Here is a 17200-nt window from a genome sequence, read left to right on the forward strand (position 1 = left end):
GGCTGAATCATATAGACTTTTTTTTCAGGTTTACATACTGTATTACTATGTTTGTTATTGTTAATGGTGATTTTATTCATTGTATAGATCACTGGTAATATGGCCCATATTTATTGATCAATAATAGAATATTAACCATATTATTTATGGATCATTCAATTTAGAAAACAAACAAACAAATGGAAGAACTTAAGTAAAATCTAACCATAAGTTATAAGAAAGAATTCTAAATATTACTCACCCCGCAGTCATTTGCTCCATCACCACACATTCCGGCATAATAACTAAAGAAAATTGGATATTAATTTATTTCATATCTGTGTAATGTACTGCATCTTTTTGATAAGTTTCTTTTTAAAAATCTTAAACATATAATCCAGTGGTCCCCAACATATACCTTGGAACCACATGTGGATGGTGGGCTTATATTGTGTGGCTTATGGCTGTCCGCCAGCTTGGTGCATTAGCACCAGGATTAGCAAACAATTATGAGGATCAGGTCTACAGATGGTGACTTTTGTGAGTAGCTCTTCACAGAAGGGCAGAACTGGATGCACATATACTGAAGAGAGGATGATACTGCCAGTTAGAGGGGTGCTGAAGCTAGATGCAATGGCGTGGCGAATGTGCTTAATTCAAGAATACCAAAAGGGAGCAAAGTGGAAACCCCTGGTTGTAAGTATACTGCATATAAGGGAAGAAAAGAGACAGGGTTTTGGGATGTTTCCTGTGGGGAATCTTTTGCTGTCATAATATTGGGACTGTAGAGCTCTTGGTCTCACAATGGTGTAAGTTGGAGGAGGGGTCCTTCTTAATGTGACTTGCACTATATAACGGAGATGAATGTGGCTTGAGGTAACAAAGCTTGTAGGCCACTGATATACACATGTTCATTTGCATTACACTCCCTGACAGAAGTTATCCATGTTATGTAAATAAAAGCTTACAACCTGACGTTAAATTCATCCCTTGGCTGTATAAATTACTCTTTTGAAAGCTGAAACCCTCCAAAATGTGGTTTAGGTTAAGAAAATAAATTGGCATCAATGCAGAAATATTGATCATTTAAGGGACACAGAATGGTCAGATTTTGGCAAGACAAAAGTTTTGTCGCCCACAGAAAATAATGTGATATTCAAACAAGTAATTAACTTAAAATACAAATATATGTTGCCTAACATTGGTGAATGAAGTTGTGATGCTATTAGAGTCATATTTAATATTTTGTGTGACTTCCATGAGCTTGAAGGACTGCATCCATGTGGTTCAACAATGATTCATACAATTTATTAATGATGTCATCAGAAATAGCAAAGAATTCAGTCTTACATGCCTCCCAGAGTTCATCTAGATTCTTTGATTTTGTCTTCCAAGCTTCCTCTTTCATGATACCACAGACATGCTCAATGATGTTCATGTCTGGTGACTGGGCTGGCCATTCCTTGAGCACCTTGATCTTTTTTGACTGGAGGACTTTGTTGTAGAGATGGATGTATGAGATGGAGCACCATCCTGCTGCAGAATTTGACCCCTTTTAAGATTTGGAATATAAGAGGTAGCTAATACTTCTTGATGTTTTAGGCTATTGATATTGCCTTCCACCTTGCAAATGTTTCGCACACCCCCACTGAATGTAACCCCAGACCATGATCTTTCCACCACCAAGTTTAACTGTTTTCTGTGTGTATGTTGGATCCATACGGGCTCCAGTCGGTCTCCAGCAGTATTTGCGGCCGCTGTGGTGTAATTCTACTGAAGATTCATTAGAGAAATCCACCTTCTGCCACTTTCCCAGCGTCCATCCGTTTAGCAGGCTGTGGGACTTTGCAAATGCCACACTTTTTTTATTTGCCTTTTGTTTAGTGCAGTCTTCTGGGCACTGATTCGAACATGGAGGCTATTTCGAGACAGAATCCTACAAACTGTTCTAGTTGACACAGGGACTTGAGGTGACCAGGCCTGTTGGAGCTCTGCTGCAGTGGAAGAGGGCCTTGCTTTGGGTTTTCTAACCAACAAACGTTCCTCCTGAGCAGTTCTCTTGCGAGGTCTGCCAGACCTGGGCTTGTCAAACACATCTCCAGTCTCTTCAAATCTTTTTTTAATTATTTGTACTTGACGCTGAGACACAATAAAGGTGCCAGCCACCTCTGCAGTGGATCTGGTCTTCAGCCTCTTGATAATCCAGTCTATGGTCGCAGGGTGGATTTTTGCAAAGTTTTCTGAGCTCAAGTTGCAGCTCAAGTGAAGGTCTGGGGTGCTGGGTTTCTTTTTATACACACCCACTAATTAACCAATCATTTACTGAGCACAGGTGATGATGTAAACTAGGATTGGGTGCATTATATGACCAGGCGACAAAACTTTTGTCTTGCCAAATTCTGACCATTCTGTGTTCATTAAATGATCAATATTTCTACATTGATGCCAATTTAATTTCTTAACGTAAACCACATTTTGGAGGGTTTCAGCTTTCAAAAGAGTAATTTATACAGCCAATGGATGAATTTAACGTTAGGTTATAAGCTTTTATTTACATAACATGGATAAGCAACATAACATCTGTCAGGGAATGTTTTATGGTATATATGGATGTCTTTCACTAAAGTTGTCTCATCCAAGTAATAATTGTTTTGCCATTTGAATATGCAGCTTTCATGTTCCCAGCAAAGTCATTCATTTTCTGAATTTGTGTTAAAAGGTAAATTGCTTAAACATACAATCTCACATATATCTTGTTAACATTACTAAAGATACTTACTCTATTTTTTGTAATTCTTCAATAAGACTGGATTTTTGTCCAGGACTCATTCTAGCAAAAATTGTGCCTTTGAGAAGGATCTGTAAAATGATTATATGTTATACTTAATATGTAAATTATTCATGTAGCGCAAACAAAGTTAATTGGATTTCATATTTAAGCATTGCAGTCATCGGGCTGACGTTTCTTGCGGATAGACAAGAAATGCTATTTTGCTATTTTCAGGACAGCTGATTTAAACAGTTTTTCCACTACTTTAACATTGATGATCTATCCTTGGGTGTCCTTCTTTTTTGCTTTTTGTTTTTTTGATAACTGCAACTCATCTATTTTAATTGATTTAATTAAAGGTTGTATTTTTGCTTCTCACATTTTGCTTGATGTATAGGGATAGAAAGACATAAACCACAGTATGATGTATTACTGCAGCACTTCAGAACATAGAAAATGGACGTTTTAGTCTCAGTCTGTGAATAATAATACACAGAATCAAGTACTAGGGAGGTCCAGGACCCGTAGAGTCTGTATGACTGTGTTGATTGTTCTGTGAAATACTACATTTCAGCACCTTCATAAAACCAGTTTTTTCATTCTTGATGAACTATAGAAAAAGAGAGAAATCAAAGAACTCTCAGGCTTAATTTTCCTACTGAAGAAAAATACTGAAAACAAGGATTGACTGGCACAAAATGTATTATTCCTGACTTGTGAGGCAGACAAGCCATATACTATATCTTTTTTGCATTTCTTTTGCACCTTTTTATTTGTAAAGTTTGTAGCGTTGTTTCTTTGTTTTGTTTAATTTATTTACCTTTTTTTATTTTAAAGACAAATGAAAAATCTCAACATTCCTGAAATCTAAAAGTAAATGCCTACCTCATAAAACGTGATAGTATAATAGTCCAATATTTGATTAATAAACGCCTCCTGAATAAAGTATCATGTTCCAGTAGTTTGCTTTTTGGACGTGAGTATGCTTACCTAGCTTTCCTTGTCATATCCTTTTTGGTACAGGACTAAAGGGGTGTTTTTTGTAATTTTTAATCTTTACAAAAACTAACCATCTTAATTTTTGCATATATATTCTACTAGTCCAATTTTGCAACTGTATGTATCACAGCAATACTCTTTGACTATTGTTACATCTTACTTCCTATGTGTATGTAACAATGTAGTTTTTTTGGGTTAAATATTTTTTTCAAGGGAGAAGATAATGTAATAGAAACAATATATATATATATATATATATATATATATATATATATATTGATGGTGAGTCGTGACTGTAGAGGCAATGAAGGGTTAATCTCTTGATGGGAATCCGACGGAGGGGTGAGCAGCTATGGCCATTTTCCAAAAAGAAGTAATATTCTTTTCCAGTAATTTTTATTGAACTTACAACATTTTTCACTGGGAGGGAAGAGGAAGGGAAGGGGAAACATGGGGAATCAGGGAAAATGAAGGGAAGAGAGGGATTTGGAGGCACAAGGAAATAACAAAAACGAATACAATCCTCTGATTATTGTAACTACCAATAAGATAAGTTGTGTACATATATACAACAACTGTACATATGTGACATAAACAAATACATTCTTCAAATTGAGAATTAATATTTAATATAGGAAAAATGAACAAAAGCAAAATAATCAAGTACATTCCATAGCTATATTAGTTAAGCAATTCCATCCACTTTGACCATTTTTAAAAAAAATTCATAGACGTTTTTAACTAATGCTAACTTATACTCAAAAGATTTATTAAGTCCAATTTTGTCGCTAATGTCTGGGAGAGAGGGTGGTTCCGATTTTTTCCAATAATAGGCAATACTGTTTTCATCACTAACAAAATGTGAGTTATTAGAAGTCTTAAGGATGGGTCAATTTGTTCAGTGCCTAGAGTCAGGAGGGCCAATTAAGGCATTAAGAGAATATTGGAATCCATGAAGAGAAAGTGGTCGCACTCTTCGGAAGGTGAAGAATCTGTTTATTGACATATTTGGTTACATGTCACAGTCGGGGGAGTGGTAGCATGAGTGCATGAAGGCTAGGACCTGTAGAAGCGCTGCAATAGCGCGAAACGGCCGTTGTCAGCCTTCATGCACTCGTGCTACCACTCCCCCGACTGTGACATGTAACCAGGTATGTCAATAAACAGATTCTTCACCTTCCGTTGAGTGCGACCACTTTCTCTTCATGGATTCCAAGATTTGAGTACTACAAGGTCAAGCACTCAGGAGTCCAAGCTGTTGGTTTTCTGCCTGCCGCACACCATTAGTCCAGTCGCGGTAACAGCGGTGCCGTCCACTCTTTTCTCTTATTTAACAGTCACATTAAGAGAATATGTTTAGAAGAAATAGTATTAAAAAGGCCCAAAACTTTTCTCCAAAGTGACTGAATTTTCGGGGTTTGCCTGATAATATGCAACAGATTACCGTAACGACAGCAGTCTCTCCAACAATTCGGAGAATGAACCAGATTAATTTTATATAACCTGGCAGGAGGGAAATACCACCTAGTAATGAGTTTATAATGTGACTCTTGAAGAGCCATTGAAATAGATGACGCATAAGAAAGAGAACAGGCATATTCCCAGTCTGAAGGATCGAAAGTTAAATGAAGCTCAGACTCTGATTATATCATGTTGTCGCTTTTGATTAATTCAGTGCTGTGGTTGAACCATTTATATATGTAACTAAGGCTCCAAAATATTTTGTGGTCCAAGTTACAAATAAGGTTTAATGTAGGTTCAGAGATTCGAGGTTTAACATGTAGAGAAACATTAATTTGGTCTTTAAGAATAAGATAATGAAAGAAGAATAAAGAGTAGGAATTAAAATGTTTTTTAATGAAATTATAAGAGTAATAAGTTGAACCATCATGAATATCTCCTAATTTTGCTACTCCCGCATCAATCCAAAAAGGGTCCAAAGTTAAATTATTGGATTCACAGATGATAAATAAATGAATATTTTTAAGTAGTTGGAGCTTGTTGTAAACCTTCTTAGGTTTTGCAAGTTTTCTCCAGGCTTCAATGGAGGCCTGGAAAATGGGAAATGGATTAGAAGTATCCCTATTATATAAAAGATGACCTAGAATTAGTTAATGGAGTGGTTTATTATTGTTTAGAAAAAGCTCCAACTCACACCAAGATGGGGGTTCTTTGTGAGGCCACCAAAAGCAACTTTGCTTAACGAAATTGACATAATAATATGCAGAGATATTAATGGTCCAGCCCCACCATGTAGTTTATTATTATACAGTATGTTTTGGCAACCCTAGCTTTTTTCTTTCCCCAAATAAAATAGTTGATCAGTTTTTGTAGGTTAGTAAGAAATGAGGAAGACATTTTTAATGGAAGAGACCTGAATACGTTAAGGATTTTTGGTAGGCTATATGACGTAACAGTTACGATCCTTCAAATCTCTATTAATTGTATTTTAAAGTATCTCTAAATTTGTGGGTATTAGGGAATTAATATTTTTAGTGAATTTTAAACCCAAGTAATTTAAATGTTCACAAAGAGGCAATTTTAAACCAAATAAGGGAAGACTATGATGATGATTCTGTGGTAGATAAGACCTGTAATCCAGATAGGGGAACTACTATTGTACAGCTGTGAGATGGCCTTCACTTGAATACATTTGTGGCTTTTGCCTTAAAAAATGCATTAAAAACCTGAATGTGTGAACCCAGCCTAAGCCATTATTTCTGTATTGCGAACTGTGCAATTGCTGCAAATGTTGTTATACTCACTTTAGGAAGTAATTCATAGAAATGATTTACAATAACTTGATATGATTTTCCAGTCATAGCAAAATGAAAACTCGGTTTTGCGTCACAGATGCTGATACATGAGTCCTGGATATGGAGATGAAAAACAAATATAATCAACTTGACAGCAAAATCTTTTGAAATTTTAATTCACTGGCTTTATTGAAGTCTTCCCCAAAAATTTGATTTGTAGCAGATAAATTCACCAAGAATTACAAGTACTCCATTAATCCGGAAAATATGTGAATAACACTCAGAACCTTTAGCCCCTTTGTCCAATCCCTTATTAGTGTCAAAGTGACCTCAACATGTTTGCCTATGTGTAAATGGAGGGTAAGCATTCTTCGCTGCTCTGATATCACTTCAGCACTGATGCCGAAATTTTTTTTAGCTTGGATCTGGGGCAGGAAGAAGTACGGTCCAAACAGCATCCTGACCTTCGCCATCAGACGTTAACCCTGGGGGGGGAGGCGATCCTGATGAGACTCATATATCTGAGGCTCACGTGGACTGTACTGTGCTGTCAGGGAAAGAATAGAAGGAGGGTGACTCCAATGGCGAGGAATGTGATAACACAGAAGATGATGATGAGGTGATAAATCCCAGTTGGCGTGAACATAGAGGTATACAGCTGAGGAGGTTACGTTGCGCCGTCGCAAAGAAATGATGCAGCCACAACGAGCAATACATCCTCAGGCACAGTTGTGCCTCTGACCAGCAGCGTCCATGGGTCTGCAGGTCGCAGGGGTGGCAAGGGTTGACTAGCCTGGGCCTTTGTTGATACTACAAAGGATGAGCCAACTCGCGTAATTTGCCAACTTTGAAAAAAAAAAACGAGTCGAGGTAAAAAGTGCAATAATTTGACTACTACATGTTTGCACCTTCACATGCGCAATCAACATGCTTTACTGTGGGAATCCCACTGCACAAAATTGCGGACCAGTGGACATGAACAACTATCAGCCACCCCATCAATCGCATCTGCTGCTTCTTCCTCCTCCTCTGTTACCATGCCAACTATTGAGATGCAGGTCTTTGACCACAGAACCTCGGGTTCTTTACCCGATTGAGTCATGCTGTTACCTCTCCACTCACTCCCTTCTATACCCTTCACAGTCCGGGTTCCACCCCCCTACATTCGACTGAAACTGCACTCATCAAATTGACCTTCTGACAGCAAAATGTAACGGTGACCACTCTCTGCTCATTCTTCTTGACCTATCTGCAGCTTTCGATACTGTTAACCACCATCTCCTACTTTCTAGGCTCCAGTCACTAGGCATTAAGGACACTGCTCTCTCCTGGTTCTCTTCCTATCTCTCTGACGGCTCCTTCAGTGTTTTGTTCTCTGGCTCCACTTCATCTCCTCTTCCTCTTGCAGTCGGGGTACCTCAGGGTTCAGTCCTTGGCCCCCTTCTCTTCTCTCTCTATACAGCCCCAATTGGACAGACCATCAGCAGATTTGGCTTTCGGTACCATCTTTATACTGCTGACACATAACTATATATGTCTTCCCCCGACCTTACACCCTCTGTACTACAGAACACCAGTGACTGTCTGTCCGCAGTCTCCAATATCATGTCCACTCTCTATCTGAAACTCAACCTCTCCAAAACTGAACTTCTTCTGCTCCCGCCGTCTACTAACCTCCCTAAATCTGACATTTCCCTCTCCGTGGGTGGTACCACAATAACTCCCCAGCAGCAGGCGTGCTGTCTGGGTGTTATGCTTGACACCAATCTCTCCTTCACATCCCATATACAATCTCTTGCCTGCTCTTGCAGCTTACACCTAAAGAACATCTCTAGAATCTGCCCTTTTCTCACCATGGAAACAACAAAAACCCTCACTGTAGCATTGATCCATTCCCGCCTGGATTACTGCAACACTCTATTAATTGGCCTCCCCTTCACTCGACTATCCCCTCTCCAGTCCATACTTAATGCATCAGCCAGGGTCGTCCATCTGGCTAATCGGTACTCGGACATGTCCGCTCTTCGTAAGTCATTACACTGGCTGCCCATTCATTATAGGATCCAATTCAAAGTACTTGTTCTCACCCACAAAGCTCTCCATGGTGTGGCACCCCCCTACATCTCCTCCCTCATTTCTGTCTATCAGCCTAGCCGATCGCTGCGCTCTGCAAACGACTTTCGACTAACCTCTGCACTAATCCGTACCTCCCACTCCCGACTCCAAGACTTCTCCTGTGCTGCTCCTATCCTCTGGAATGCTCTACCCCAAGAAATTATGACTAACCACAATTTGCATAGTTTTAGGCACTCCCTCAAAACACATTTGTTCAGAGCGGCTTATCACGTTCACTAATCAAAGTCATTCTATGTGTAAGTGTGCGTGTATAGCCCATTCACTATCTCCATCCATCCTTCACTCCTTCAAAATGGCTGGACCTTCATTGTAAATATACAATTGTAAATACACACCTGTACTTTGTATCTCCCTCACCTCATGGTAGATTGTAAGCTCCCACGAGCAGGGTCGTCTTATTTTGTCTTATTTTGCTTTAATTATTGTATTGTTAACGTTACCTATGAAATGTGTTTTGAAACTGTTAAACTGTAAAGCGCTGCGGAATATGTTGGTCCTATATAAATAAAGATTATTATTATTATGCTGACTGAGAGGCCTCCTTCAGCTGTAATGGAAGCGGACATGCCTGCCATTTTTGACCAATGTCAGAGAACGATCACACCACAAGTTTCTCAATCCACAGTAACATCTCGACCTGCACCTTTCTCACAGTCCAGCAGTTTGTCCAGTTCACCGTACTCAGCCCTCTCACAACACTGCAGCCAGTCTACGGTTCTGCAGTTGTGGTCACAGAAAAGATTGTTTCCTCCTACACATGACAAAGCTAAGAGGTTGAACTCCACCATCTGCAATATGTTGGCCACAGAAATGCTGCCTTTCCGCCTGGTGGATACCAACAGTTTCCGAAAGCTGATGGCCATCACATTCCCCCAGTACCAGATACTCAGTCGCCATTACTTTCCTAAGAAAGCTGTGCCTGCGCTACACCAGCATATAGCAGACAGCATCACCCATTCCTTGACAAAATCTCTGTCTGCCAGGGTGCATTTCACCACAGACACTTGGACGAGTTAGCATGGCCAAGGGCATTATATCTCGCTGATTGGGCACTGGATGACTCTGGTGGCTGTTGGGACAGGCACTGCTCCACAAGTCTTGGAATCCCCAAGGCTTGCAGGCCAAACCTCTACATTTAAAACTTCCTCCACTGCTTCTGCCTCCTCTATCTCCTCTAGGGCCTCCACCTGTACCCTCAACCTCTGCCTTCATGAGACACACATTCCAACAGTGCGTAGAAAACCCCCACCACCTCCGTACTGTGCAACCAGGGCTCACCGCAATTAGGCAGTCTTAAAATTGATATGCCTTGGAGATCGCAGCCATATAGCTGAAGAGTTGTGGACAGCTCTCCACGCTGAATTTGATCAATGGCTGTCTCCGTTGAACCTGCATCCAGGGAAGGCCGTGTCCGATAACAGTGCAAACCTGGTGGCAGCCTTACTGCAAAGCAAGCTCACCCACATGCCTTGCATGGCTCGCGTCCTCAACCTAGTGGAGCAGCATTTTATCCGCCACTATCCTGGCCTGGTGACCTGCTCCAGAAAGCACATAAGCTTTGTGTTCATTTCCACCACTTGCGTCCCTCTGCTCATTGACTTGCACCAATAGGTCTTTGTGCATGCCAGTTAACAGCTTGATGTATGATGTGTTGACATGGTGGAATTCCACTCTGCACATGTTGCAGGGACTATGGCAGCATCAATAAGCCCTGACGCAATAAGTCACGTCTTATAGTCTGGGCCAATGCAGGACGGATGTGGCGCATATCACGTTTACAAAGTGGCACAGATTAAGAATCTCTGCACCCTTCTGCACAGGTTTGAAATGGCTACTAAGACGGTTAGCGCTGATGATGCAGTCATCAACATCGTTATTTCGGTCATCTATATGCTGGAGCAGACTTTGAATAGCCTGCGTGAGGAGATGGTGGTCCCAGAAGAAGAGGAGGAAGCAGAGGAGGCTGCAGAAGGGATAACATTGTCTTGAAGTTCAAGAATGTCATTACACAGGCGGGTGACAAGGGAGGGTGGATTACTGCGATTAAGGGGGGCTGGTGATAACAGACAAACTGTTATCGAAGGTGCAAGATCTGAGGAACAAATTGAGGAAGAAGAGGTGATAGGCGAGCAACTGTCGGATGAAGAAGATAATCCTCCCCTTTCTGTTGTTCGTTGGTGGTGGGAGGGGGCACAGGAAGCAAGCCTCATTGTTACCCAGCCACCAACACAGTATGGGCTCAGACCTCATAGTAGAGCCCAATATATAAGTGCCTTTTTGCTGCACTATCTGCAACATGATCCCCATATAGTTAAGATTAGGAATAAAGCTGACTACTCGCCACTTTATTAGATCCACGTTATAAAACCAAATTTTGCTACATGATTCTCACTCTAGAAAGAGACCCACAAATGCTGGAGTATTGAAACACGCTTTTATACAAACTTAAGAGAGCTTTTCCCCAAGACAGCAGTGAAGCACACAGTTCGCATCACAGATGTAGACTTCCAACCTTCGGCCTGTTAATTCATCAATGCCAAAACATTAGCAGCAGCAGTGGTGGAAGTGGAAGAAGCAATTTCTGTGAGTACTTTGACACTTTCTTTAGACCAACTCGTGCTTCAGCACAACAGAGTCCAAGTCTAACATGTGTTGAACAAATGGAGAGGATGGTGCCAGAGTATCTAGAACTAAATCAATACCATCAGGGAGGATTTGGACCCTTTCACATTTTGGTCTTCCAAAATGGAGAAGTGGCCTGAGCTCGCCTCACATGCCTTGGAGGTTTTATCATGTCTGGCAGCCAGTGTTCTCTCAGAACTTGTCTGCAGCACTGCTGGTGGTGTTTTGACGAATAAGCACATACGGCTGTCCCCTGAAAATGTTGACCGCCTAACTTTCATTAAGATGAACAAATCATGGATCTCCAAGGACTTTTGCACCCCAATCACAGACTGTACAGACTAGGTGGTATTGAATTTTTTATTGTGATGCATTAATGTCACGCCACTGCACTCTGTGATATCTTTAGTGTGACTACTGTGGCTGCTGCTGCTGAAGTTAGCACAAATTTATGGAAATGTGAACAGTTACAGTTGGTCTATATCTGCTGTGTTCACTGTTGTGGAAAATGTGTCGGTCCCATTTATACTATTTCTATTATTGTGACAGTTATTCAACTTTGGTGGTGTTAGCCCTCATTTTTTAAAATGTGAACACTCCTGGTTGGGTGTCCATCTGCTGGATTGGGTGTGGTGAAAGAACTGTCAGTCCCTATTGGACTCTTTCTACTGTGGTGAAATTGATGCCACTTTAATGGTCTCTGCCAATAATGTTTGCAAACGTGAACACTCCTTATTGAGGGTTCATCTGCTGGATTGGATGTAGTGAAACGTGTATAATATAGCATGGCACTACTGCAGGGTGTGCAAGTAGGTTACCCAAACGAAAGCTCAATAGTGAAAAGTGACTTGGCACTCAACTTAAGGGTCCATAGAAGGAAATTTTATTATGCAGTCTGCAAAACATTTCGGCCTACATGGCCTTCATCAGTCTGCGATAAACCATTAACATAAGCATACAGTGAATAAGTCCTGTTTAGAGTTGAGCGACTTTTGTTTTTTTAGGGTCGAGTTTCGTTTCATGAAACCCGACTTTTCCAAAAGTCGGGTAGAGCAAAATCGGCTGACTATAGGGAAAAGTCGGGGGTCCGACCGAAACACAAAACCCAATGTAAGTCAATGGGGAATTAAAGTCGGCAGTGAGAGGAGGACAGGAAACATACCTACAGTGCCCATTTGAATGCCAAAAGCATCAATTCTTATTACTTAAGCTTGTCAACCTTAATTTACTTCATAATACTAGTTATGCACTGAAAAATGGGGGTTATTTGGCTACAGTTGAGGGGGGTAGGGCTGGCTCCAGGTTTTCGTGGGCCCAGGGCCAAAGAGCGCCCCTTTAACACATACCACAACTCATGATGCTCCGATACAGCAGAGAAATAGCAGTATAGTATAATGAAAAATACTTCACTTCTTACATCTCATGACTGATATCCATTTTAAATTCTCCAATACCTCCAAAAACGGACAGTATATAACTCCATACAGTATTATGGCCACCGCTTAGTGCGCTATACAGAGTAATGAGGCCCATATATTTCTCCATATGGAATCATTGACCCCATATAATGTTTCAAACCGTATATGATGAGCTCCACATAATGCTATAGTATATGTTGGTCCCAATGGATGAAGCTCCACTGTCTTATGGGCCCAAATAATGCTCCATATATAATGGGCCCCATTTCTACTGCTCTAGTGTATAATGGGCCCTGTAAATGCTGCTCCAGTGTCTGATGTCCACCTTTGGAATGCTTCAGTGTATGGTGGGCCCCATATATCATTCACTAGAGTATAGTGCTCCCCAAAAATTGCTGTCCCAACATTGAAAACAATTACATAAGTCTCCTTGCTAGGGAATCCCAGCACTACTCTGAACTCCTTGTCGTCCCCATCTTCCATCTCACTGCACTTGGCTGTTTAGGCCCTCCCACCGGCAGAGACACTTTTGCGTACTATGCAGTGCCCTGTGCCAGTGCCATCGCCCATGAGTATGCCCCCCCACCTGCTCAAGGAACCTGCACTTTCATCTGCACCTTCTTCTTTGTCACCATGTAAGGTGGTATAGTATGTGGGAAGGGGAACATGAGTTTCCTCTGGGTCAGATTCTGGCAGTGTAGAGTGCAAGGGGAATGTAGTGATCTGGGTCAATGTACCAGCAGCATCATCCAGCAGTGGCTGGGCCTCAGTGTACTTGTGGCGTCCCAAAGAGTACGGTCGCCACTGTGGCATTACCTTCCTCCTAGGGAGTGTGTTGTCAAGCTTGGGAGCAGCGAAGGATCTCTCTAGCAGTGAAACCAACACACAACACATTTCCCACTCCAGGCTAGCAGGGAGACCTCTGAACCTGACTGCTGAGGAGCTGCTCTCTGTGGTCGGGAAGAGGTAAGCTAGGGCACTCTGTGCAGGGAAGGGGAAGTGTGTGGACGTGAGAAGGGGAGCTGGAGGATGAGCAGTGTTAAGGCTCACTCCTAGCTGGAGCGCATGGTCCCGATTCCGGTCTCCGAGTTTGTAGTGACACTGACGTTCCTGCAGCAGAAACCGGGGGAAGTAGCAGCTATAAATGCTCTGTACCCAACTAAGGCTCGGAGGCCCCAGCATCGACGTGTGGGAGCCAGAAGGAAAAGGCTACAGCTATCTGCCATACAAGTAAAGTCTGAGGAACATCTGTTAGACAGGAGGCGCTTCAGTGAACCACGGTCCTGTGAGTGCTTCCCCCACAAGCGCTAGAAAGGAGACGTTCAGGAAGGTACATGTTGGCGGAGTGTTGGAAGGGAGCTTTCCATTTTGGTCCCGGAGGTTGGCTGAGGTCCTGACCCGGAGGACACAGCATGGAGGCAGGCATCTGTGTAACCTGCAGACTGTGAGTAAAGCTTTGGAACTGCACGCTCTGGTGTCCTACAGTTATTGCAGCACCGCTACATCTGGGTACCAGCACCTACACCGCCTGTGCCTTTCCCCCATCACTACATCTACACTTCCCTGGGACTCCAGCTCCACCTGTGGGGAGCTTCACCATCTTTGCTGCACAACACCATCAGTCCCGGAGGATCTGCATGCAGCGCCGGCCTAACATCTACAGTATGTTGCCGAACACCACAGGTGGCGTCAAACTATCTATATAATCTATTTACCATTATACCACGCCATTTACGTGGGCGCCCAGGGCCACCGTCCGGGTCACCGCTGCTGTGACACATCCCACTGACACCGGCCCGGTACAGAGTACCCCACAGCCCTGGGAGGGCGATCCATATGCCGACTGCTGATCGGGCGGCGTTATTCCCACGAACCTCCAAACAGCGTCCATGAAGGCAAAGTTTTTGGTTTCCGGGGGCAGTATGATTGCAAAGCTGAACCTTAAAGGAATGTCCAAAAGGGCACCACCAGGAGTGGAGCCTGTGGCTTAATTGGACTCCACCCGGGAAACCACAACCATGCCACCTAAAGAAAAGATGCACACTTTGAAAGCTTTGTCGATTCTGTGTGTGGTGTGGTATGTGTGTTTGTAGTTGTGCTAGCGATTTCTCAGCTTTATTCCGTTAACAACCGAGACTGCGGCATGCCCCTGCAGTACGCGTCAAGATTACTAGAGGGATACGCGAGGCTCTGGCACGTGGGATCGAGCAATAACAGGTCTAGCATTCCCGTACATGTCCAGAACTGCATGCACGCTACACTTAAAGGACCAGCTTTTGTCGCTTACAGGTGCAGATAACCTGCTGAACTCCGTTAGTGATGGGGATCTGGGATTCAGATTATTCCCCGCGAACGAACGCTGATTTTCCAGTAAGTTCAGGTCAACCGCAATTCCGGAGTTAGGCCTAACTGTCATTCCTGAAAAAATTACGTGTCCAAACCACAGGTGCTGTAACTTGCTTAACTTCTCGGCAGCCGTTCTCAGGCCCAGTATGGATTCAACAACATTGTAGAAAGTTGATAAAGGTTACAGTTTCACCGGATAACACGTATATATGTAGCCTAGTTTACACATTAAAAATATATGCCTATACATCAGGAGGCAGACGTTCTCAGGCCCAGTATGGATTTGACCAGATTGTACAAAGTTGAGAAAGGGTACTTTATCACTGGATAGCAGGTATATATAGCATAGTTTAAACATGTAAAATCTGCGTGCTCTCAGTATGGCACAGCAATCTAAAAAGTGGAAAAAAGGAAATTCATTTGGTGTTATTTTTAAAACTTCGTATATATTTCTGTCTCAGTAATATAGTCCAGCCTCTCCGCAATAGGAAATGAGATGCATACAATTACTGACATAAAGGCTAGTGATTGCAGAAATCTAGGAATTACTATTCACGGGAAAAACTTCCGTCACAATTCTCATAGGCGATGCTGACCCTCAATTAATTTGTGTGTTGAGACAGTGAAAACATTTTTTTGTGAATAAAGTCTTGCTGTATCACACTTCCGTTGATTCCATCACTGTTACTCATCTCAATCAAATTTTTATCACAGGGAGTGATGTAAACATGGTGCTCACTGGCTATCATGATCTGTCACGTAACTTTGGAGTGCAAAAGACAGAAGCCACAGGCCGTAGGCGATTCTATTTGATTGGCATGAAAGGGCACATTTTAAAATGTGTGCCAGAATGTCACACGTTTGTGAGTAGGAAAACTGTGAAAGCTGATGATAAACCACCACTGCATGTCATTGTGAGTCGACGTCCATAAGAAATGGAAGCCATTGATCATCTGGAGCTAGAGCCCGGCCAGTAGGACAGGGCATAGCTACATCTTAACCATCATCTTTCAGTTCAATCAATTTGTAGTGGCACTCCCAGTGAAGGATTTGACAGCCCAGACTACACAGCGGAGGAGCAGGGAGAGGTAAACATTGCAAATGCTGGGGCCCTGCCCAAGCAAGGGGGGCACACTTGTGGGCATCGGTACTGGCACTGGGCCCCTGATAGTACGGCGGTGTGTCTGACGGCGGGTGTGCACCACCACCATCAGAGACACTTGATTGCACTATGAGGGACCCTGTGCCAGTGCCCGCGCCCAAGAGTCGGCCTACCCACCTGTCCAGGGCAACGGCACTCATACGGTTTCATGCGCTAGGTGGTGACCCTGGCCATGTGGGGGGCAGCCCAGTTAGGGCTGTTTACAAAGTGGCATATGTTGATGTGGGACATTCAGCTGCTGCAAAAGGCGAAATAGGTCAAGTTCGCGGAATAGGAGGAGGACCAAAGCAAGCCATTTTTCTGGAAACCTATGTGCCATCAAGGGAAGGTGGGACAAAATCCTTGGAAACCCATGCATGGTTCATTTTAATGAAGGTTAGGTCATCCACATTTTGGGTTGACAGACGGGTCCTCTTTTCTGTCAGGATTGATCCAGCTTCACTGAAGACTCTTTCCGATAGCACACTTGCAGCTGGGCAAGCGAGCTCCTGTAAGGCATATTGTGCCAATTCAGGCCAGGTGTCCAGTTTAGCGGCCCAATAGTCAAAGGGGAATGACCTGTGCGGGAGAACATCGATATGGGAGGAAAAGTAGTTTGTAACCATAATTGACAACTGCTGTCTCCTGTCACTTTCCATCGATGCAGTATTACCAGTTGTGTGAGCGGTACTTGAAAAATCAGTCCACAACATTGTCATGAAACCCCTGGCTCCAACGCCACTTCTGCTGTGTGCACCACGAACACCTCTGCCAAGCTGCCCCCGGCCCGTACGGCTCGTGTGAGAACCATCACCGCTGCTGTGTGCTGGGAATGCCTCAACCAACCGGTTAACCAGAGTTGCTTGTTTAGTAGCCAATATTAGGTCAAGGTTCTCCTGTGGCATGATGTTTTGTAATTTGCCTTTAGCATGGATCCAGGATGCTGGCCAACCAGTAGTCATCATCGTTCATCATTTTGGCAATGCGGGGGTCCCTTTTTAGGATCTGTAAGGCATAATCTGACATGTGGGCC

General features: G+C 42.9%; 1 protein-coding gene across 3 annotated transcripts in view; it reads right to left on the minus strand.

The window, feature by feature from the left end:
• LOC141092481 (probable cation-transporting ATPase 13A4) overlaps window positions 1-17200 on the minus strand; it is a 401167-nt gene that overhangs the window by 26268 nt on the left and 357699 nt on the right. For all 3 annotated transcript variants that reach the window (XM_073578652.1, XM_073578653.1, XM_073578651.1), the window contains 3 exons: window positions 6514-6618; window positions 2759-2838; window positions 242-284 (listed from right to left, as the gene is read on the minus strand). In XM_073578652.1, the coding sequence (XP_073434753.1) occupies window positions 242-284; window positions 2759-2838; window positions 6514-6618 (228 nt within the window). The remainder of the gene's footprint in view (window positions 1-241; window positions 285-2758; window positions 2839-6513; window positions 6619-17200) is intronic.

This window comes from Dendrobates tinctorius, unplaced genomic scaffold (assembly GCF_039654945.1).
Source record: "Dendrobates tinctorius isolate UK_male_01 unplaced genomic scaffold, ASM3965494v1 ptg000060l, whole genome shotgun sequence".
Lineage (NCBI taxonomy): Eukaryota > Metazoa > Chordata > Amphibia > Anura > Dendrobatidae > Dendrobates > Dendrobates tinctorius.